Source organism: Dama dama, chromosome 16 (genome assembly GCF_033118175.1).
Source record: "Dama dama isolate Ldn47 chromosome 16, ASM3311817v1, whole genome shotgun sequence".
NCBI lineage: Eukaryota > Metazoa > Chordata > Mammalia > Artiodactyla > Cervidae > Dama > Dama dama.
Genome location: NC_083696.1, coordinates 2,649,945 through 2,672,049, shown reverse-complemented (window position 1 = coordinate 2,672,049; position 22,105 = coordinate 2,649,945). Strand labels below are relative to the sequence as shown.

At 57.6% G+C, this 22,105-nt stretch overlaps 1 protein-coding gene across 3 annotated transcripts; it reads right to left on the bottom strand.

The window, feature by feature from the left end:
• Positions 1 to 1,210: 1,210 nt before the first annotated feature.
• On the bottom strand, positions 1,211 to 21,163 carry PHF19 (PHD finger protein 19). Of its 3 annotated transcripts, none has more exons than XM_061163280.1 (15): positions 21,049 to 21,163; positions 18,390 to 18,590; positions 17,674 to 17,755; positions 14,745 to 14,840; positions 14,214 to 14,314; positions 13,538 to 13,686; positions 12,449 to 12,544; positions 11,635 to 11,703; positions 11,314 to 11,434; positions 8,843 to 8,910; positions 7,464 to 7,625; positions 6,644 to 6,731; positions 5,716 to 5,801; positions 4,695 to 4,790; positions 1,211 to 3,674 (listed from the first exon to the last, which is right to left on the bottom strand). In XM_061163280.1, exons 2-15 carry the CDS (start codon positions 18,573 to 18,575, stop codon positions 3,332 to 3,334), a joined length of 1,743 nt encoding a protein of 580 aa, XP_061019263.1. In that variant the 5' UTR covers positions 18,576 to 18,590; positions 21,049 to 21,163; the 3' UTR covers positions 1,211 to 3,331. The 3 variants fall into 3 exon arrangements, with proteins under 3 accessions (XP_061019263.1, XP_061019262.1, XP_061019264.1); XM_061163279.1 differs by lacking the exon at positions 21,049 to 21,163 and adding an exon at positions 19,884 to 20,223; XM_061163281.1 differs by lacking the exons at positions 12,449 to 12,544; positions 21,049 to 21,163 and adding an exon at positions 19,884 to 20,228.
• Positions 21,164 to 22,105: the final 942 nt, after the last annotated feature.

Here is a 22,105-nt window from a genome sequence, read left to right as displayed (position 1 = left end):
TGTTAACATTATTTGAATACTATCCAATTACATTCTCTGGTGTTTTCCAGGGCTTAAATATTCCCTGGAGACTGCAGTTCTTTGTAAATACTACTAAGTTTAATAATCCTATTTGTTAAACAGATTTTTTTTTTCAGATTTCTGTAATAACAGGAAAAGTATGAAAGATGTTTGACGTATTTTAAGAGTAAGTTATGATTTAGGAATTTGTGAGAATTCTAATTTCTTGCTCCAAAATTCTGAAGGCAGACAGATGTGTGTTGTGAGTTTGTAAACACTCACCTAAACCACGCAGAAGCAGGCAGTCTCCAGCCTGGGGAGAACCAGCAGCCTCAGGGTCCCCAGGGCTCTTCACTGTGGCCTGGGCTAGAGCCCGAGTCTCGGGGCCATCCGCCTCTCACTCCATGCCACTGATTCCCCAGAATGAGCCACTGCCCCTCCCCGGCTTCAACTGTGGTTTGCTCCAAGAGCAGTTGTAAGGTCGCAGGAGGAGTGGTGGGAAAAAGTGGGAGCTGTAGTTAACGAGGGCTTCCCTGGTAGGTCAGACAGTAAAGAATTGGCCAGCAGTTTTTAAGGTCAGCCATTAACACTCGGGGTGTAACAGGCCACACTAACTCTGGAAATAGAGAGTTCAGTTAGGCCCATGGCCTTCCCCTGCCTGTAGCTTTTTCCTATCCCTTCCCCTCTGTTTTTCTCTCTGCAGACTACCCCTAACTTACAGAGGTTTATTTAAGGTGGTGATCTGTAATGTTTATGAGGTGGTTACTGCAGCATCTAGCAGGCTGAACACCAGCAGGGATTCTTCCCGGGCAGGTGAAGCGGGTGGGGGGCGGGATGGGGACTGAAGCAAAGGAAGCTGGCAGAGGGGCCGGGAATGCGCCTCGGATCCCTAGCCGTGCGCCTCCAAGCAGAGTGAGGTTCTACAACGCGGGCCCCAAGCATCTTCACGGGGTCACGTTCTAAGTTCCGGCCCCAGCTTGGGTCCCTGTGGCTCTCAGCTACTGTCTCCTGTCCCCATGGGTAGGGTCGTCAGAGCAGAAAAAAGGTCCTCTGTCCTAGTGGTAAAGGTAAGATCACCGCGAAGAGAATATGGTGGCTGGTGCAGGAGTGGCAGGCTGATCAGAGAGGGGATGGGGCCCCACCGTTCCCATCACCTTCCTGATACTTCACTAGAGCAACGATGGGTCATTTTTCAGAGGGAGCCTTTAAATTGTAAATCAGACACATTAATTATAATTTTAATATAACAAATGTTATTAAAAGCAGCAATTCGACACCATAAATCTTTCTGAAGGTGCACAGGGTTATAAGGTCAGTTGGCAGTAATGCAGCTATCGCCAGGTAGGAATGAAACGCTGGGGCGTGGAGTCAGGAGCCCTTGCCAGGCCTCATGCTGAGCTCCCAGTGGGGAAGGCCCTGTCTCCCTCCTCCCCCTCTTCCAGGCCAGAGCCTCTGGAGCTTGAGGAGAGGCGCAGGGGCACCGACAGGCCGTGTTGGTCCCGCGCCTTCTCAGAAGCCTGGGGGCAGAGCTGGGAGGTTGCTGTGCTCTGGGGCCAGGTGGAAAGCCAGGGACTGGCTCTGGGTCCCACGCCCTGGCGGAGCAGGGGCGGGGCTGGCTTCTCAGCTTCCCTTCCTCCGGCCCCCCGGTTAGGGAGCGTCAGTGTCAGCAGCGGTGGGGCGGAGACGGGAGCAAACGGGGCCCAACCAGCCGTCCCTGCCTGGACCACGCTGGGAAACAGGAAGTGGGAAGGCTGCACACAGCAGGTGAGGGCCCCCTTGAAAGGCACTGCTGGGGCCTGAGGCAAGGGGCATCTGAGCGCGCTCAGCGCCCCCCAACCCCAAGGGCCCACAGATGGGGGGTGGCCTAATAATGGAAAGACCGGCTGCAGGCCTGCAGCTGCCCCCTCACTGTTCATCCCCCTTCGCCTTACAGCTGGCAGCCTCCAAAACCCAGCCAAGCCGGAGGCCGCAGCAGCAGCTGGCGAGCCTGGCCCCCATCTGGTGCACCCCTCGCCCCAGTCAAGGCACTTCTTTCCAATCAAGTGAGTCAGTTTCTAATGCCTCCGGAAGCAGCGAAAATGAGGGGTCTCCTTCCCCTCCCACTTTTGATCTCCCTCCAGACGGGTCTGAGTTTTAATGTCGGTTCTAAGAACTCTGTACTCCCACTGACAAAAGCTTCCCTTTTTTTGAGGGGACGTAATGACTCAGGCCCTTAAAAAAAAAAAATCCCAACCTGCCCCCAAAAGTGATTGTCAGTTTCAGAGCTGGGCAGGGCTACGGAAGAAGGTGTGAGTCCCCCGTGCTTCCCTCTGGCTCCAAGCTGGTTCACCGGCCCGAGCTGGACTTTCACATTTCTTTGCAGCACGTGGCGCCCGTAAGAGGGCCCAGAAAAAGGCAAGGACAGGAGCCAGGCTGGCACCCGAGGAAGGTGTGGCTGTGTGTGTGTGTGGTGTGTGTACACCTGGAGGCTGGGACCCATGTGAGCCCGGAGGCAAGAGCGCACACATAGATGGACGCTCCCGTGCGTGCGTGTGCACGCGCCCTTGAGCTGTGGCAGGAGGCGGAGGAGACAGTCTGAGATGCAGCAAGCAGGACCCGGCTGCCTCTCCTCATGCCTCCTGTCTGCAAGGCCAGCGCCCGCTCCATGGCAAGAGAGAGGGAACGTGACCCGAGAAGGGAAAACGGGTCTCAGAAGCCAGCACTGCAGCCTGCGCCCTCTGCCTTCTGAAGCAGAGACCCAGCCTCCTCCTCCTCAAATCCTGAGTTGCAGGGTCTCTGCCCTGCAGGCTTCCCAGAGGCGTTCTCCCACCCTCACCACCTCCTCCCCTGGACAGGAGGAGGGGTGGGAACGGGGGAGAGGTGCTCCACAAGGCCTCTTCTTACCCACCTTCACCCCGTCTTTCTCAAAGACTTCTGTCGTCCTGGCGTGGTCCCCAGGATGGGTCAGGTGTGAAGGGTGTCCAGGGGAGGGCTGGGTGTGCAAATGCGCACACCCAAAAGGGGAAAGGGAAGCGGACACACTGGGGCCAAACTCAGGCCTCTGCGGAGCCAGGAGGGATGCTAACTCAGAGGGACAGGTGAACAGCTGGAGGGAGCACGTGGAGACAGAAGTAGCCAGCGGGACCTCAGAGACACGGGCAAAGGGGCAGTGAGCCTGAGGGCCCCGAGCAGGCGGGGACAGCAGAGGCGCAGGCGGGCAGGCGGGGTTCAGCCAGGCCCTCGACTCTGTCTTGCTTCCCTCCCTCCTGCAGCCTGGGGAGAACCGGGGAGCCTGTGGCTTCCACCGCCTCTCCTTTGGTTTCCAGGGCTCCAGGCCTCCTTGGGGGGCTGGTCAGTAAGGGGTGGTCCCTTCCCACTCCACCAGGTACTGAACTTTGCCCTCTGGTGTGACCCTCCGAGCCAGCACCTGGTACTTCTCCCCACAGGCTAGCCGCCCAGCCGCGCCAAAATAGTTGGTGATGGACGACTTGAGGTGGGACAAGGACGAGTCATCCTCACTGATGCTCTCAAACGTGTGGCTGTCGACGCCCTCGTCCGGCCGCTCAGGGCCCGAGGCCCCCTCTGCGCTGCTGTCCGAGGCGCAGCGTCCGCCCGGCTCAGCTGCCCGGCGCTTGGCCCGCAGCGGCACGTACGCTTTGGCTGCCAGCTTCCTCTTGCGGCTGCCCACCGTCCGTCTGTGTGGGGAGGGGCGAGCGGGAAGGGTGGGAATGAGATAGGGTCATCCCCCCAAGGCCCCGTCCCTGAGCTCCGCCGGCCCCAGACCCCAGGCCCCACTGAGCTCGCTGAATCCTCTCGGCAGCCCCGAGGAGGCCCCAGAGGGGGACAGTGCCAGCTGGGCGTGGCGGAGCTGGGGCCCAAGCCTAGCTGCACACGTCTCCAGAGCCTCACTCTCATACTGAGGAGCTCAGCGCTGCCCGAGTCCAAGAAACAAACGTGTCTCCACCACACCACCCGCCCCCACCCCACAGGGCAGAGGGGAGAGAGAATAAAGAAGAGGTACACGTTCACAGACACTTAGAAACCCAGATCCAAGCACTAGTGAGAACCTAAGAAACAGGAGAGATAAAACACGGAGGCAGCAGCAGAGAACGACACCCAGAGGTGTTTGGAGACAAGACGTACTCCGATGGGCATGACGCTTTTAATTCCTCGCTTGCAAGAGCCACGACAGCCCTAAATACAGTTAGAGGAGCCTCGGTTGAGAGCTGGTCCGTGCACTTTGCAGCACCCCCCTGCCTTTGCTGCTGAGGGCCTGCCGTGGTGAAGCACACGGTACCCTTCGTGAGGCTCCTGGGGACTTCTGTCCCCTCTCCCAGTCCTTACACTTTGCAGGAAACCATTTCCCCTCTCTGTCAGGCTCCTTTCCTTAAAGAGAGACCCCCAGCAGACAGACACTAGGTTCAGACAGCCTAGATCCAAGGCTGGGGACCTTGCAGGCGGAGGCACAGACCTCACAAAATCCTGGCACGTGGTGGCCAAGAGCCCGAGAATGACAGAAGCCGGACCTGAAACTGCCCGGCAAGAGGCGTCACACACGCAGCAGCAGGGGCAGAGGAGTGGGAGAAGCAGCGCGTCTCAGAGCCCGACGCCCACACGGGCAGGCGGCCAGGTCCCGACATTCAGGAGCAGAGAGCCCCCCGTCACAGGTGGGAGCAGGGGGAGGCGGAACGAGTCTACGGCGCTGGCAAGCTAACCTGGAGTCGTAGGAGAGGCTGGTGGAAGCAGAGCCAGATGTGCTGGCGGCATCGGTGGAGTCCACGTCCGAGAAGAAGGTCTGGCCCGAGCTGGCGCTGAGAGGGAGGAAGCGGTGAGCCTGCCGCCAGCCCTCAGCGCCCCAGGACTTTCCCGGGCGTCTCTAGCCCCTCTGCCCGGCACCCATTGTCTCGGCCAAGCCCCTTCCCACCAAGCCACCCGCCACCACGGCGGTGGGCGCGCCTCCTCCCCCGTCCACTGCCTGCCCACCAAGCCTTCAAAGCCCCAGCGGTCACAGAGGCCTTCCCTGACCACCTCCCCGGTCGGCGACACAGCACTGTGACGACGAGAGACGATAAAGAGGGCTCTGAGTCTCCCAGCAGCCACGCAGCGGCCGTGGAGGAGGCTCAGGTAGGTTAGAGAACTTCGCCACCGTCACACAGCTGGCTGCTGGCAAGCAGGGGCTGGGGCTGGGGCCCAGGCCTGAGTGACCAAAGCCCTTGCCCCCCTCCTCCATGCCTACAGGAGAGCCTGAGATAGTCAGGAGAATAGTCAATAGTCAGGAGAATAAAACCGCTGGATGTGGTCCCACCCACGGGGGCACCAAGGACGAGGTGCTGTGGAGCAGAGAGCGTCCACCAGCGCCCGGGGAGGGTCAGGGACGGCTCCCTGGAGGACCGCGAATGTGGGGTGAGCACAGCCAGTCTGGTGCCAGGTGTGAAGCAGGGGGGAGTGGGAGAGAGTGTAGGAGAAGTAGGGAGGGCTGGGCGCGGGGGGCTATCCCCGGGATCCCCGCAGGCCTCTGGGGGTTTGCGGGGGTGAGGTGTCAGGCTGAACACCCTGATGCAGAAAGACCCTTCAGGCAGCCTTCTGCAGTGCAGACCCTTTAACTCGGCGAACCCAGGGGAGCGTCCCCATCCTCCAAGGCTCTCTGTGTCACCCCCTGCAGGGCTGGGGAAATAGGGGGCGTCTTGTCTCCCTGCTCGGTTCTACTCCCGTCTCTGCCGGGCCCCTCACTGTTACCTTTTTAAACTCTGGATCTCGTCCAGCGTAAAGTCAAATATGCTGGCCAGGTGGTGGTTGGTGCTCCAGGCCGAGGTAAAGTCGCTCTGTGGACACAGGAGGCAGGGGGTCAGCCGGTGAGCAGCACGCCCCCTCCCCCAGCACCCTTCTCCCCATGCCTGGCACTTCCTCTCTTCCAGTCCTGCCCGTGGAGGCAGGGCACGCCGGTGCCAGTCCTGGCTCTGTCTCTAGCTGACTGTCCGACCGGCCCATCTCTGGGCTTCGGTTACCTCCACTGCAGAGGTGGGTAACGGCCCCTCCCGAGCTTGACTCCCAGAGGTGTCAGCATGGCAGAAGGGAATGAGGACTGTGAAAGTCGCTCAGTCGTGTCCGACTCTCTGACTCCACGGACCACACAGTCCGTGGAGTTCTCCAGGCCAAATACTGGAGCGGGCAGCCTTTCCCTTCTCCAGGGGATCTTCCCAACCCAGGGATCGAACCTAGGGCTCCCGCATGGCAGGCGGATTCTTTACCAGCTGAGCCGCCAGGGAAGCCCGAGGACTGTGAAAGCGCCTTATAAACGGTCCAGGGGAGACGTGAGGCACTGCTCATATTACTGCCCACAGCGAGGGCTCCAGTGTGGATGCAAAAGCGCTCCAGAGCCCTGGTTCTGGGCCCGGCTCCGCCACCGCCTGGGGTGTGACCTCAGCAGAGTCACTGCCCTCCGGGGCTTCAGTCTGGGGCAAGGCTACGACCCGCCCTGGCCCAGCCCCACTCTGGGTGCTCAGGAGAACCCCCTCCTCGTGGAACCAGCTGCCAGAGGAACCAGTTCCCTGTTCAGGGACGTGGCGAGTCCCGGGGTCTGGGAGACCCAGTTTTCTGTGCCGGGGCCCCCAGTGGGTGTGGACCCTGCGTGTGCAAGTGGAGAGCGAGAAAACGAGACACTAACACTGGGAATAGCATCTTCCAGCAAAAACTTTGATCTTTTTCTTCTATACACTCGCCTTTTCTGCTGCTGGAACTCATGAGGCAACAGACTGTGGAGACAGAAACAGGAGGGGGTGGCCCAGTCAGAGCCCGAAGGCCCGGGGCGAGGTGGCCCCGGGGGACGGGTGGGGTCACACCGTGGGGATGGCTGTCCTTCCCGGGGAGCCCTGGGGAAGCGGGGGCGGTCCTCTGGGGCCGCAGGCCTGCGAGGTGGAGGCGGGTGTGGTGGCACCTCTCCTCACCCAGGCATCCAGGAGCTCTGCCCCCAACCCCGCCCCAACGCCCAGGAAGGGGGGCTGGGCTCAGCCGGGAGCGCGGCCGCGGCTAAGTCACTGCAGTCGTGTCCGACTCTGTGACTTCACGGACCGTAGCCCGCCAGGCTCCTCTGTCCGTGGGGATTCTCCAGGCAAGAATACTGGACTGGGTTGCCATGCCCTCCTCCAGGGGATCTTTCCCGATCCAGGGATCGAACCCGCGTCTCTTATGTCTCCTGCGCTGGCAGGCAGGTTCTTTACCACTAGCGCCCCCTGGGAAGAAGCCGGGAGCGCTAGGGACCCCTTCCCCACTCTCCCTGCCCTTCGCCTCGCTGCCTCGGCCCTAAGCCAGCAAGCCTGGGTCCCGCCTTCCCCTCTGAGCAAGGCCGTCGAGGGGCTGTGGTGGAGGCAGCGGTGCCCACGAGGGCGCCTCGGCTGGGACCAAGTGGCCGCAGGCCTGCCTTGCTCCCGCGGAGGGGCTGGCGCTGCAGCCGGCCGCGGCCCCGCCCTGGGGCCCCGGGCACTGACCCGGGCTTGCTCTTCCCTCTCTTGCGCAGCTCGGAGGCGGCGCCGAGCTCGGGGGGCGCCAGGCCCTTGTCGGGCAGCAGCTTCCCGGGCGGGTTGGGCGGGACGCGGATGCGCAGGCGGAAGATGCACTTCTTCTTCTTGATCTCCTTGCCGCAGAGGAACCTGGGGGTGGGCAGGGAGAGGAGAAAGCTCTGGAGCCTGTCCGTCCATCCTCCTGGGGAGGAGAGCCAAGTGTTAAAAACCTCCCTCTCCGCCTCCCCGGACCCAGAGCTAAAATCCAGAGCGGCCCGTGGAGACCCCGAGCTTGCAAAGCCTGTGGGATGGGGGCTGAGGCGGCTCCCCCCTGTCCTTCCGCATCTCGTGCGTCGCGCTCCTCCCCGCTTACTTCTCTGCCTCAACCAGCCCCCGGAGACCTCTGCCTGCAGGACGGCCTCACCCCGCTCCCAGGGGGCCCTTATGGTGGAAACACAGGGCGCCACAGCCCTGCGATCCGGAGAGCTCCTGCACCCTTCCGTCACTGGCTGAGCTGCCTGGGGGCCTCAGAGGGGCCTCGCTGCAGTCCTACCCCAGGAGACTGTCCACGGAGACGGCAGGAGGCCCCATGCGCTCGAGCGTAGGTAGGGCTGTGTCTGGGCCCCAGAGTAGGAGAAGACGGAAGACAGAGTGGATAACCCTCTCTAGTGAGGCCTGGGGAGGTCTCACAGCAGTCAGGGACCGTGTCCTATTCACTGTGGCCTCAGCACCTACACAGGGCTGACACAGTTCAATGGACAGTCGCTGATGCCGCAGATGAATGAAGGGGACTGAGGAGCGTCTGGGGTGAGAGTGTGAGCAAGACCACTGGGGAGGGAAGCAGAGGGTTCAGAGCGGCTGGCACTCAGCGCAAAGCACCACAGGGCCCGTGGCAGAAGGTGTGGGCAGGACCTGATATACGGGGCCCAGACTGCCGAGCTGAGGAGCCTGGGCGCTCCCTGTGGTGCGGACACGTGTGTCCCAAGAAGAACTCAATAGTCTAGGTGGGAAGTCACAGGCTGGGGACAGTTAGGCAGCTGCAGCCCACCCAAGCTGATGCATCCAGGCCTCCGGGCCTGGCCCAGAAGCCCAGATGGCTAGAGCAGGCGGGCAGCTCCCTATGGAGTGGGACCCAGCAGCAAAAAGGGTCAGGCTGCTGCAGTGGTCAGGGGAGGCGTCCCAAAGAAGGTGAGTGCTCCCTGGATCCTGAAGGATGCGTGATACAGTCACAGAGAAGCAGAGGGAGACCAGAGGGGAGCACAGCTGGTACAAAGGCAACAAGGCAGGAAGACGCCTGAGATCCAGCCCATCGTTCCTGCCCACCCACCTGCCCCCACGCCAGCACTCCGTCCCTTCCCCGTACGCACCGGCTCTTGTAACTGTTCAGTGCATTGAGGAGATGCGGTCCTCGGTCCGTCACAGGGGTGCTGGTGAGCTACGGGGGAGCAGACAGTCAGACCCGGCACGTGGCCTCCGAGACGGCCTCAGTCCCTGTCCCCTCCTGCCCCTCAACCCTCGGATGCTCTGAGTCCTCCGGGTGAGGACCACTGACTCGTTCCATGATCTCAGACACGTCTTTTCACCTCTCTGACCTCACATCCCCATCTGTAAATGAGGAGAATAACTCCTGTCGTAAATGTATCAAGAGCTTTAAAGATGTCCCTGCCCTTGACCCAGTAATGGTGCTTCATGGATCCTATCGTACGGACAGGACACACGAACAAAGTTTTATATACAAAAAAGTTCACCGCAGCATGTTCCTAATGATGGGCAAATATGAAAAATGTTGGGGGGGAGGAAACTATATGCCCAGCAGGACGGAAACAAGTAAGTAAACTACGGAGGAAACCCATGCAGCCATGAAAAATGTTGATAAAAACTTTCATGATATGGAAAAGTATTTACAATATAATGTAAACTGAAAAAAACTGACTTAAATTTGTACATACCATGAGTCTGTTTTATGTACAGGTCTATTTATTTTTTAGATTCTACATATAAGTGATGTATTTGTCTTTCTCTGCCCGTCTGACTTCACTTGGTACGATATTCTCTAGGTCCATTCATGTTGCACTGCAAAGGGTAACATTTTCATCCTTTTTCATATTTACACGTCTTCTTACACCAATCATCCACTAGTGGGTACCTGGGCTATTTCTGTGTCTTGGCCATTGTAAATAGTACTGCTATGACCACTGGGGTACATGTATCTTTTAAACTTAGAGTTTTCATCTTTTCTGAATATATGCCCAGGAGTGGGGTTGCTGGACCATAGGGTAGCTCTGTTTTTAGTTTTTAAAGGAACCTCCATACTGTTTTCCATAGTGGCCGCACCAATTTACATTCCCACAAACTTAAGGTTGGGCTTCCCAGGTGGCCCTAGTGGTAAATAAACCCTCTGCCAACGCAGGAGACATGAGAGTTCGATCCCTGGGTCAGGAAGATCCCCTGGAGAAGGGCGTGGCAGCCCTCTCCAGTATCCTTGCCTGGAGAATCCCATGGACAGAGAAGTCTGGTGGGCTACAGTCCATTGGGTTGCAAAGAGTCAGACACAACTGCATGACTTAGCAGGAATGCATACAAACTTACGGTTCCCAAAGAGGAAAAGGATGCAGGGAGGGATAAATTAGGGATGTTGGATTAACAGATACATATTACTATATATAAAACAGATAAGCAACAAGGATTTACTGTACAGTGCAGGGAACTATATTCAATACCTTGTAACAACCTAAAATGAAAAATAATCTGCAAATATATACATAAATCATAACTGAGACACTTTGCTGTATATACCTGAAACTAATACAATATTTTAAATCAACTCTACTTCAATTAAAAAATGCAAATACTGTATAATCTCATGTAAAAAGAAAAACATGTGTGCGTTAGTAGATGTCTCTGAGTGGTGTGATGCAGGCATATGGATGGTTTTAGGTATACGTTCTTATACTTTTTGGTACTTTGAAAATTTTCTACCAGGAGCATGTAGGGTTTTTTTATATATATAAATCATAAAAAAAACTTGTTAAAAAAATATCAGCTCTACCTGTCTTTTAGGGCTTGACATTAATAATATGTACATCATTTATAAATTATCAAACACTGTAAATGAAGATGTTATTACACGAGAAAGTTCTGCCAAGAATAAAGATTACTTAAAAAAAAAATCCCTGTTTCACGAAATGATTCAGGGCAGTCAGTGGAGAAGACGCCTCCCTCTGGGTGTGGTGGAGAGGGTCTGAGGGTGTCACGGAAGGCTGGCCCTGCCGGGGAAGTGGCTGGGGAAGCCCTGGCTCAGCTCCAAAGCTGTGCGATCATCAGCAAGTGGCTCTCCACCTCTGAAATCCTGGGAGTCTCTGGTCTGTTACTTCACTGCGAGACTCCCAGCTCCCCGGACCCCTGGTGAATACCCCTGAATACGCTGCTATTCAGAGTACGGCCAGCAGGGGGCAGGCCCACTTCACTTTCCATCCTAGCCAGGTAATTTGGAGTGGGTCACTGCAGAGATCTTCTCCAGCCAGGCTTGACCCCCAGCTCCCTACAGCTGAGTCAGTGAGGCCCTAAGCCACCTACTACCAAAGCCTGGGGCAGGAAGCCCCTTACAGGGCCCAAGCTCAGGAGCCTGGACTCAGGGATACAGCAGTTCAAAGACTCAACCTTGGTCTCTACTCAGCAGCCCTCACGGACAGGCAGTGTCCCCGAAGAGCTGTGCTCAGAGACCCAGACCCTAGTTCTGCACTGTGTGACCCCGGGCACAGCCTTCACCCCTATGGACTCAGGGCACCTCACTGCGGAAAGGATTCTCGCCATCTTCACGTCCCACGGCCGTGCATACCTTGCCAAGCTGCAGGAGCTCCCAGTGATGGTTAACGAAGGCCAGAATCTCCTCAAAGTCGAAGTACTTCTTCTTGCTCTGCACGCCCAGGTTGTAGAGAGCCAGGTGAACCACATCAACCCTGGGCAAGGGTGTGCGGAGGTGGGGCCGGGTGAGGCGGCAGCCTGGGAAGCCAGGCTTGCAGCGCCCTGGCTCCAGGCTGAAGGGCAGGGGCAAGGCTGGGATCTGGGGGATGGAGGCAGGATTGTTCCTGGGGAGATGCGGGAGGGGAGAAGTGGAGAGGGGCCAGGAGGGGGCCTGGGCCAAGCCCCACCCTCTCACCATCGCAGGGGCAGCCTCTCGATGTACTCGGGGCCCTGGTTGCACACGGAACAGAAGAACAGGTAGAACCTGTCGGGGGAGAAAAGAGGCCCAGGGGTGGGAGGGGCTCTGCTGCCCACCGGAGTCCGCACCCTCGCCCCCCACCTGCTGTCCATGGTCAGCACTGTCCTCATTCCCTCCGAGGAGCGGACAAAGATGGGACAGAACAGGGACCAAGAGCTGTTCCCCCACCCCTTCCAACCTCTACCTCAAACCCTTCCCCAAACAGCTTTGCCCTGGACTGTGGCTGAGTTCAGAGGCAGCTGAACAAGGCTGGGCTGCAGGGGCCCCCTCTTCCCCTCTGCCTGAGAGACACACGCACGTGCACCTACTTCAATCACAAACCACATGAGACACCAACCAAGACACACACAATATCTGGTTTGACACACACATGCCTGCCACTAGCTTAGCCCCCTTGTTAGAGGCCAGATCAAGTCATCCATCCCCCCTGTGGCTCCTCCAACCATCCTGGGCAGGGGTGGGGCAGGCCTGTGTCCCTCCTGCTTCCCAGACCCTTCAAGAGACTGGGGCTTGGGGAAGGCAGGGCTTTGTCTAGGGTCTGCCGCACGTCAGTGGAGACTGGGGATGTGGTCCAGCCGGTCCCTCTGCTGGGAAGACCTCCCAACCCTGAGCAGCCTCCGTAGACAGGAGGCTATGCTGTCCCGGAGCCCAGGGGTCTGGGGTCTGGCAGGCAATCTGAAGGAGTTGCTGCAGCTTCTGCCCCCGCCCCCGCCACAACCCTGAGGCTGAGTCGGAGCAGACAAGCACCTACCGGTCCCCGAACATCATGGGCTCGTTGAGACACTGGGTGCAGGCCTCGTGGAACCACTGTCTGCAGCGGTAACACTGCAGCATCCGCAGGTACCACCTGGAGAGCCAGAGGGGCCAGCGTCAGCCAGGCCCGCACTCCCGGCCGGGAATCGGCCTCAGCAACCCTCCCCAGCACACACTTGCCCTCCAGCGGGGGAGAGGGAAGAGGACTCACAGCTACCGAGCCCTGGGCTGGGCCGGGGAGGCCCGAGCGGCAGGACGTAACATGGCATCATTTGCTCTCACCACCTGGGGAGGGGCCCAAACACGGGCCTCTGTTCCCATTTTACAGATGTGACCTGTTCAAGGTCACCCAGGAGGCAAGGGGTGGAGAGTGACTCAGATCCTCGCCTCCCTGACTTCAGAGCCCACGTTCTTGGTTACACACTGGAGCCCCCTTCTCGGGTCTATGCCCCACACACTGCTTCCCAAACACCACTGATGGGGAAAGGTTTGCCCAGGCCGTTTCATGGGAAAATAAAGGCTCCTGTGAGCCCCTCACCTGAGGCTGTATCCATCCTGTAACAACCATTCAACAACTACTCACTGAGTAAGAATGAAAACCAAAAAAAGGTATTTTCTTAATTAACAAGGATAGGTTCACACCTTGACAGGTGTGGTCCATGGCCCACCTGCATCAGAATCACCTGGACTCTGGGTTAAAATGCAGGAGATTCCTGGACCTGTTCCAGGTCTACTCAGTCTTTGGGGCAGCCCCTGGGAGATGCATATCTGACAGTCACCTGAGCAAATGCCCGGTAGGCACTGAGGACCACCGCCTCAGTGCTGCAAAGGTCTCTCTGTCTCCACCCGCTATCCCAAAGGCCCCTCAACACCCACAGAGGGTGACGGGGCCAAGGTGATTAATCTCACTTGAGAGATGAAGCACTTCAGGTGATTTGCCCAAATCACCCAGCTAGGTCGCGAGCACGGCCTTCAGACCCCCAGTGGTTGTCAGCAGAACTTGGGGTCTCGCTACGCCAGCCAGCCGCGCCCCTGCCTCCCTGGAGCCCCCGCCCACCGGAGGCCCCGCCCCGCCCCGCGGCCTTACTCTCCAGGCCCGCCGCAGTAACAGTAGCACTGTTGCTGGTTGGTGCGGTGCGGGGAGTCCCACTCGAGCTCCTCCGGCTGGTAGGACAGCACCATCTTCACGGCCTGCAGCGTCCTGGCGATGGCGCCCTTCTTTAGCGCACCGCCTTTCTGCGGGGAGATGAGGGCCCGAGTCACCCGCCGGGGGTCCCGGTTGGGCCACACGTGGATCCCCATCAAGGCTATCAAGGTTAAGGCCGGACCAGGTGGGACAAGCCTTTCCAATGTAGTCAGAAACGCACGGAGCCTTTTCTCATCAATCTCAGATCCACCCTCTCTCTATCCCCAAGGATCTGCATTTTCAATAGTATTAACAGGAATAAGCACACCAATAAAAGTCACAAGAGCCAATATATATCGACAGTGGGTGCTCATGGGTTTTTCTGTTATTAGCAAAGCCCTATGTGTTGGGGGCCTCCTACGCCTGACACCAAGCCTGTATCCATTTAGCAGCGGAGGCTAAGGAACCGGGCCAAGGGCATACAGCCGGTAAGCAGCAGCCGCTGTCTGCCTCCAAAGCCAGGTGCTGTGACCAGGAGTCAGGCCTGAGTCCAGAGAGTCTCTGGGCTTCCAGACTGCAAGGCAGGGCGGGGGGGGGGGGGGTGCGGCGGGCAAGGTGGGAAGGATGGAGGGCTCACCCGCACAGCCAGCGCGAAGATGCAGCGTCGGCAGAACCAAGGTGTGAGCAGGGGCCGGTCGGCACTGCCCGCTATGGGGATGTGGCACTGCTGGTGGTAACCTAGGAGGGGGGCAAAGGAGGGCAGTGAGTGCCCAGAGGGAGCAGTGAGTGCTAGGAGCCGTGTGCCTGCCAGCTGCCGGGGTACTTACTGGCTGGCACAGCCGCCAAGATGGGGTCCGAGCAGGCCACTCAAAGCCAGCATGGGCCCAGCGCAGGAAGCAGGCAAAGTCTGACTTCAGCCTCTGTGCTCCACCTCTGCTACCCATCCTCTCCACCCCTTGGGGCTCCAAAGCGCCTAACTTCTCTCCCTTTCCAGAAGCCCCAGCTCTCCCCCAGGATCACCTCCCTGGGCCCCCACTCCCAGAGACTGGCCCCTCGTCACTCTACCCCGCCAAGAGAAACAGGAAGCCAGCTGAGGCCCCGGGGATTGGACGTGGAGCGGTTCCCGAGCCAGCGGGGGACGGAGACCCCCAGGTCTGGTCACACTCACCCAGGCCGCACTTCCCACAGATGAGGATCTCGTTCAGGGGCCCTGATGTCTTCCCCAGGCAGATGTTGCACTTGGGCTCCTCCCCTGGAACACCAGCTGAAAGAAAGGGGCCCTGCGTGGTCAGCTTGGGTTCTTGGGAATGACGGGTCTTAAAACCAGAGTCCAGGCGCCGAGCCTCTGGGTCTGAGTGTTGGGCCCCAGAGGCCGACTCATTGAACCTCTCCAACCACTCTGAGCTGCCTGTGACCAGTACCCCATTCTAAAGGTGGGGAAAACTGTGGTTCAGAGAGGTGAAGTCCCTTGCTCAGCTGGAAAGCAGGAGGAGGGGGATTCAAATCCACTGCTGTTTGACATCAACTCGTTTGATTTTTGTTTTGTTTTGGCCACGCCTCAAGGCATGCAGGATCTTAATTCCCCAGCCAGGGATTGAACCCACACCCCCTGCATTGGAAGACCAGAGTGTTAACCACTGGACCACTAGGGAAGTCCCAAATAATCCGCTGTCTTTTTTTTTTTAGTATTTATTTATTTGGATACGCAGGGTCTTAGTTGCAGCATGTAGGATCTTTTAATACTCATTGTGGCAAGGTTTCTCTTTTAGTTGAGGCGTGTCAGATCTACTTCCATGAGCAGGGATTGAACCTGGGTCCCCTGCGTTGGGGGCACGGAGTCTTAGCCACTGGACCACCAGGGAAGTCCCCCAAATCATTTGTTCTTTTGACAATACCATGCTGCCTCTCCTGCTTAATTTAACTTGATTTGTTCAAGTTTTTTATGTTAAATAACTTTTAAACATTTTTTATTATGGCATAATAATAAAATGTTATAGTGAAACTCCGTGTTCTTATCAACAGTCACAAACTCACAGACAGTCTTGTTTTGACTATATTCCCACCCACCACCCCTCCTGTTTTATGGTGAATCAAGCCCCAAATACCCAATCATTTTCCATAAATATTTCAGTAGGCGTCTCTGAAAAACTACTACTCTCTTAAAGAAAAAAAAAGAACTAGTGCCTCTATGGAACCCAAATATTAAAAATAATTTCTTAATATCATCAACAAATTCAGTGTTCACATTTCTAATGTCTCAACGGTCCATAACAATTTTAAGTTTGTTCAATTGCTTTTAATCTACAGGTTCTGTCTCTCTTTTTCTTTGAAGTCTGATGTTACTGAAGAATAAACATGTGTTTGTGTGTGAAGGGTTTGAGTGAATAAAGTAAGTATGTTTTCATGTGTGTTTCAGTCTCATTTCCCTCAGCAGATGCAACGTTCGGTAAGGACAGGAAAGATATCTGTTCATCTGTGTCCCCAGGACCTCACATGGGTGTGGCGCATCACACGTGTTCAAGACATGTTTGCTGAATAAATGGTCTCTTGCCTCTTATTCCTGAATATGATCCCAGGAAAATAAAGCAGTTACTTAAAAGATGAAAAATTTGAATCTCAGGAATTCATGTAAAATCACATTCATATGATTAGAAAAGGAAATAAAAATAGGTCGGCTTATTATTGTAACTGTGTTACTTTCCATTCTTCTACTACTTATTAGATACTAAATGACCATTTGCCAGTTGACAGCAGTTATACTTCCCAAGAGGACCAAGAGGACGTGGGTCTCAGTAAGTCTCCACTGGCTTCGTGAAGCCAGATCGGTACCTGCAGCGACTTTGGCCTTGTGCTGTCATCCCGGCTGAATGCAGAGGGCCCTTGTCCTCCGTGAGGAGCAGCCCAGGACAGGAGACCCTCATTGCTTTGGATCTTGAAATAGTACATTTAAGGCTAAATAGTACATTTAGCCCTAGATGCTTCAAGGGCCTGGAGAAGCATCAGTCTGCATTAGTCACAACATCGTGGAGAACAAGGCAACCTGGACACTCTTCTAACTGGCTGGATCCTGTGGTCTTTGCTTGGCAAGCTCCTGAAATCATCTCTTACGGTAACAAATTCTTCAGAAACTGACTTCCTGTAACTCAACAGCGCTGGTGGTGGTGTAGTTGCTCAGTCGTGTCTGACTCTGAGACCCCATGGACTGTAGCCCTCCAGGCTCCTCTGTCCACGGGATTTCCCAGGCAAGAATACTGGAGCGGGTTGCCATTCCCTTCTCCAGGGGATCGTCCTGACCTAGGGATCAAACTCATATGGCCTGTGTCTCCTGCATTGCAAGTGGAATCTTTACTGCTGAGCCACTGGGGAAGCCTGATCCATGGAATGTCGGGCCCCAAAACCTGCCTTTTCCTCACATACCACCATGTCAGTCCTCCTGTTAGAGCATAAATGGCAAAAAGCTCTGTTCTCACATGGTAACTCATTGGGAGCGTTGTGATTGATCAGTGATGTCTGTCATGCACATGGCAGGGGAGAATGGTGGCAAGAATGCCCCCAGTTTGTCATCTCTGTAGGACAGTGTCAGCCCTCTGAGGGCAGGGATGATACCCAACCCAGCTCCCTTCAGCCCCGGAAACGGGCCCAGCTCCATCCTGCTACGTCCATCACCACCCTGCCTGCTCCAGACTTGTTGGGTCTTTTCCCCGTGGAGAGCACTGCCTCCTAGTTCTTTTAACATGCTGATAAGAGGACACTGTGCTTACATCGAAAGGTTTCAATTCCGACTGCCTGGGCCCCTTCTGTTCCTAGCCCCAGAGTGACCCAGAGCTTTGGGCAGCAGGGAACACAACCCTGCTCTCCCACCCCTCCTCAAGCTGCCTTCTCCATCTGCCTGCCTCCCTCATGAGGTATGAATACTCAAGAGGATGACAGATGTCATAAATGAGTTTTCATGTAAATGTACAACTGGTAATCTCCAAGGACAAGGCCAGATGCCAGAAGTTAAGAGACAGAAGGAGAGAAGGAAAAAAAAATGGAGGTAGGAGAGGAGACTGGACCAGGGGTGGGGCAGAGGTGCCTGAAATCACAGGAATACTCACCATGCTGTATGTCCTTCCATAAGACCCAGTATTTGGAATTATCTTCAAAAGTTACCAGGCAGCTCTGCTTAGAACTGCTGACCTGGAGCAGAGAGAGGGAGGAACAGTGTGAGACAGTAGCTGGGGAAAAGCCACTTGAACAGGGTCTTCCTCTCCCATCTCTGCCCTCACAGGGCAGAGAGATTAGACTCCCTTCTTGTGCTCCAAGAATCCACCTGCAATGCAGGAGACCTGGGTTCGATCCCTGGCTTGGGAAGAGCCCCTGGCGGAGGGAAAGGCTACCCACTCCAGTATTCCAGCCTAGAGAATTCCATGGACTGGAATAGCCCATGGGGTCACAAAGAGTCACTTTGTGCTCCAAAAAGTAGAGCCAGGCCAGAAGGAGATTGGCAGTCCGGAAGGTTATGCACGCCCACTCCCTGGAGTTGAGGAGCGAGGGGCTAGGTGACGGCAACCTGGTGGGAATACGGAAGCCAAATGATCACCTGTGATCTCTCCAACCTGATTTTGTTTTGTTTTGTAGGCTCACAGAGCACTTGTCTAAGGATGATGGCCCTAAGGATGGCACCTGCTTTTGCAAGCTCCACCTCATTCCACTTTCAGTCTGGAGCAGGAGGGAACAGCAGGAATCCGCCAGCAATCTCCCATCCTCCACCCCTGGTCTGAGCAGAGAGATGCTGAGCCTGGGGAACTGGGGCCAGGGAGGAAGGCTTTACCCTCTTGATCTTCCCAAGATAATACAGTCCATCTGTCCACCGGCACAGCACATACTGGCCCTCCGTCAGCTTGGACATCAGGTCTTTGAAGTTGTTCTTGGCTTTTGCCAGGGCCCCCTTGTTAGGGAGATGGCTGGTGGCACCATAGGAGTCCCGAGTCCCTGGGTCCAGAGCTCGATTCTCCATCAGCTTCCACTGACACTGGAAGAGAAAGGATCGGGTTTTTACTCCTTACTTCAGGAGAGAGGGGAGAAAGGAAAGCAGCAACCATGCATGTAACCTGCGCTGGGCCAGATGCTTTTATCATCTCACTGGATTCTCCTGACAACCTGCAAGGCTGTCACTGTTATTCCCATTTTACAGGTCAGGAAACTGAAGTCTGGCAAGGGGAAGTGGCTCTGGGGTCAGAGGCAGAGCCATGGTCCATAACCAGGTGGGCCGGTTCTAAGTCCTGCACTTGCCCCACCCCTACCACGAAGCCTTGTACAGAGAACGGCTCTTTCAACCAAACGCAGAGCAAAATCCCCCTGCCCAGGTGTGTGTTGGGGGGGGGGGGGGGGATCTGAACCATACCCCGTGGCTTTGGAGCCAGAGGTTTTATCCCTAAAGCAAATATGCCCCATGTTCTCTGAGTGGAGGGCCTTCTCCAGGAGAGCAGTGGGAGGTCTTCAGACCCCTGCCCCCTCCTGAGAGCTCTCTAGAGAAAACTCACCTAGCAAACAAAACTCCTGGTGGTTTATGAACTGGTATAGACTTGGCCAGCTGTGTCTTCTATAATCTCCTTTTCTGTTCTCAATTATGGGATGATTTAATGGAAACCAATGCTGGGACATTTAAACTCACTTATGCTTTTACTCAGATGCAAATTGGCTCCAAGCAGTGAAGTCATCACCATGCCAACCCCTCTACATCTGTCTCTCACCATTCTATGAAACCCACTGCTCCCACTGCTTCCCCACTTCCTGCTAACGGCACTACTCTGGTCCCCAGAACACCCCAGCATCTTTGACTTCTCCAACCGATGAGTTGCCACAACCAGCCAACTTCAAGCACAGTGATTGCTGGCTTCCTCTTGTCCATCTCCCTGGCCTGGTCTGAGTTCAGGCCTCATTTTGCCTGGGCCATTCATTCATTCATTCAATGGCTGTTTCATGCTCACTCAGCTGCTGAGCACCTGGGATGCAGAATGGTACCACCGAGGCACAGCACAAAACAGGCCACTCCCCATCTTCCTGCCTCCCCACCAGACTCCTCCCCAGGGCCAACAATTCCCATCTTCTTGTTCTCCCAGAAACCTTCTGTGGGTCCCCAAAGTCTTCAGTGGCATTCAGAGCCCCCACCCCAAGGCCCCCTCCTCCTCAATCTGGGCTCACCTGGCTCCAGTCCTCTCCGCTAAGCCAAAGCAAGGCCTCTGTTCCCTGCACCCGCTATTCCAGCCCTCTCCTGGGCACCCGCTATTCCAGCCCCCTCCTGGGCGCCTGGGGTTACGATTACCTGTAGATTACAGGCAGACAGGCGTGCGTGGTTTTTTCGCGTGAGTGCGCGTGTGCTCCTGTGAGCCGGTGTCTGATGCCCACAGCCTCGTGGCGGTGGTATAGGAAACGGAGCACATGTGTGTGCATGTCAAGGTCCCCGGGGCGCGCAGGCCATTGCTGGGGTCTGCACCGTCCAGATGGGGGCGCGGCCGCATCCTCTTCCCTCCACCGCGCCCCCCCCCCCCCCCCAATTCCTCCCTCCTCTCCAGCGCACAGCGCACAGGCGCTGGGCAGGGTGTGCGGTCCAAATCTCTGCCTTCTCCCTGCCACCTGGCTGCCGGGCGCTGCAAGGTCCTGCCCCGCCGGGCCTGGCCCGGGCCCGCGGCAGGTTCACAAACTGACACTTCCCCCCCCCGCCGCGCCGTTGGGGGCAGGCCCAGTCGCCGCACCCCCCTCCCTGACCGGGCGGGGGCCCTCGGGTGGCGGGCCCCCCCCCTCCACCCGCGCCTCCATCCTCCCGGAGCGGGCCCCCGCGGGCTGTGATTGGCTGATTCAAACCCATCTGCAAAGAAATGCCTGTTTGCGGGTTCTCGTCGGCGTCCAGTTCAAATCCGCGGCACCCGGAGCGCGGGGCCGGGCGGGGGCAGGAAGCGAGGATGATTCATGCGCCGGGGCCTCTCCCAGGGCGGCCGTTGGCTTTTTAAAAAGGGTGTTCGGGAGGGGAAAACGCTTGCAGAAGGACCCCCCTTCGGGTTCAAGCGCTCCGATCTTCAATCGCTCCGACGCCAGGCCTCCCCCCCATCCCCATCCTGCTGCAGCCTGACTTCGGACGTGAGCAAAATCCCAAACGGCCCCGTCGGTCTCCAGGCCCGTCCCCCCACCAAGCAGGAAAAGTAAAGATTTGGGGCACGGGAATAGCGACCTGTCACACACGGCTCCCCCCCACCCCAAAGGCTCGGGGACCCGGGCGGGGCTCTTGCCGCCCCGTGGACACCGTTCACCCCTCTCCACCACCCCCCGCCCCCCAGGCGTGCATCTCCCAGGAGTCCAAAACCCCTCCCCGCCCCAAGGCGTTTGACCCGCCAAAGTCCAGGGAAACTTCCGAAAGAGGGATGACTGCAAGCAGAGGCGAGAGTGGCGAGGAGTCCCCGGCCCGGGCCGGCCGCCTGCAGCGCTGAACTTACCGCGAGGCTGCGTGTCCGCCGGTCCCACTTGGAGTCTGGCCACCAGGCGCATCGGCGGCGGAGGCGGCTGCGCTCGGCCCGCGGCTGCCCCGCCGAGTGTCCGCCCGTGGGGCCGGGGTCGGGGTCTCGGCGGGGGCGGGGCGGGGCGGGGGCGCCGCGGGGAGGAGGGGGGACGGAGGAGGAGGAGGGAGGGGCCGGGGCGCTCAGGAAGGGGCCCCCCGGGCGCGGGGCGCCATCTTTTTCGCGTTTTCCCGCGAATTATTGACGTCCCGCTTATGTAATTAGCGGGGGCCGCGCCGGCCTCGCCATTGGAGCCCGCGGCCGCGGGGCCCCGCCGCACCGCCCGCCCGCCGGCTCGCCCGCTCCCGCCCCCGGGCCGCCCCCGCGCCGCGCCCCGGCCCCCGCCCCCGCCCCCGCGGGCGCGCATCCTCCGCCACCGCGCGCCGGGCGCAGACACGCGGCGCGGGCGCACACGGACGCGGGGCCCCGGCGCGGCCACTCGGCGGAGGCGCGCGCGCGCGGCGCCCGGGGCCGGCACACACTTGTCGAGGAAGCCCAGCTCTGCGCGCCGGGCGCAGACGTCAGCTGGCGGGGCACACAGCGGGGAGGTGCGGAGGCGCAGGGACGCGCTGCCCAGACAGACCTGCAACAACCCAAACGGGACTCGCACGACAGAAACACACAAACGTCCTGCGCTTGCAGCGGAGAAGGCCCGCCTGGAGACACAGCGCACGGCACAAACGCAAGCTGGACACACATGATCCACACAACACAACACACGGTGAAGAGTCTAGACACAGATACGCAAGAGTGTACACAGCGTAGACACAACAAAGCAGACAGATAAAGCAGACAGGCGTAGAGTCACGACACAGTAACACAGACGCGCCAGAGAAACGGCAGACCAACAGCAGACTGCCCAAAGCGCGAAGCGGAGAAACGCAACACACAGATACAGTTGGAAACACCCCCCCCCCCCCAACACACACACACACACACACACACACACACACACACACACACACACAACATTTGAAAAGTGGCACACGGTGAAAGC

What these genes read in the sequence shown, in the direction of transcription:
- PHF19 (XM_061163280.1), bottom strand. Translation starts at nt 18,575, where the DNA reads ATGGAGAATCGAGCTCTGGACCCAGGGACTCGGGACTCCTATGGTGCC. An exon ending in ATGGAAGGACATACAGCATG is followed by an intron (nt 14,841 to 17,673) that starts GTGAGTATTCCT and finishes CCTTTCTTTCAG; the next exon opens with CTGGTGTTCCAGGGGAGGAG. An exon ending in CTGTGGGAAGTGCGGCCTGG is followed by an intron (nt 14,315 to 14,744) that starts GTGAGTGTGACC and finishes CCCCCCTCCTAG; the next exon opens with GTTACCACCAGCAGTGCCAC.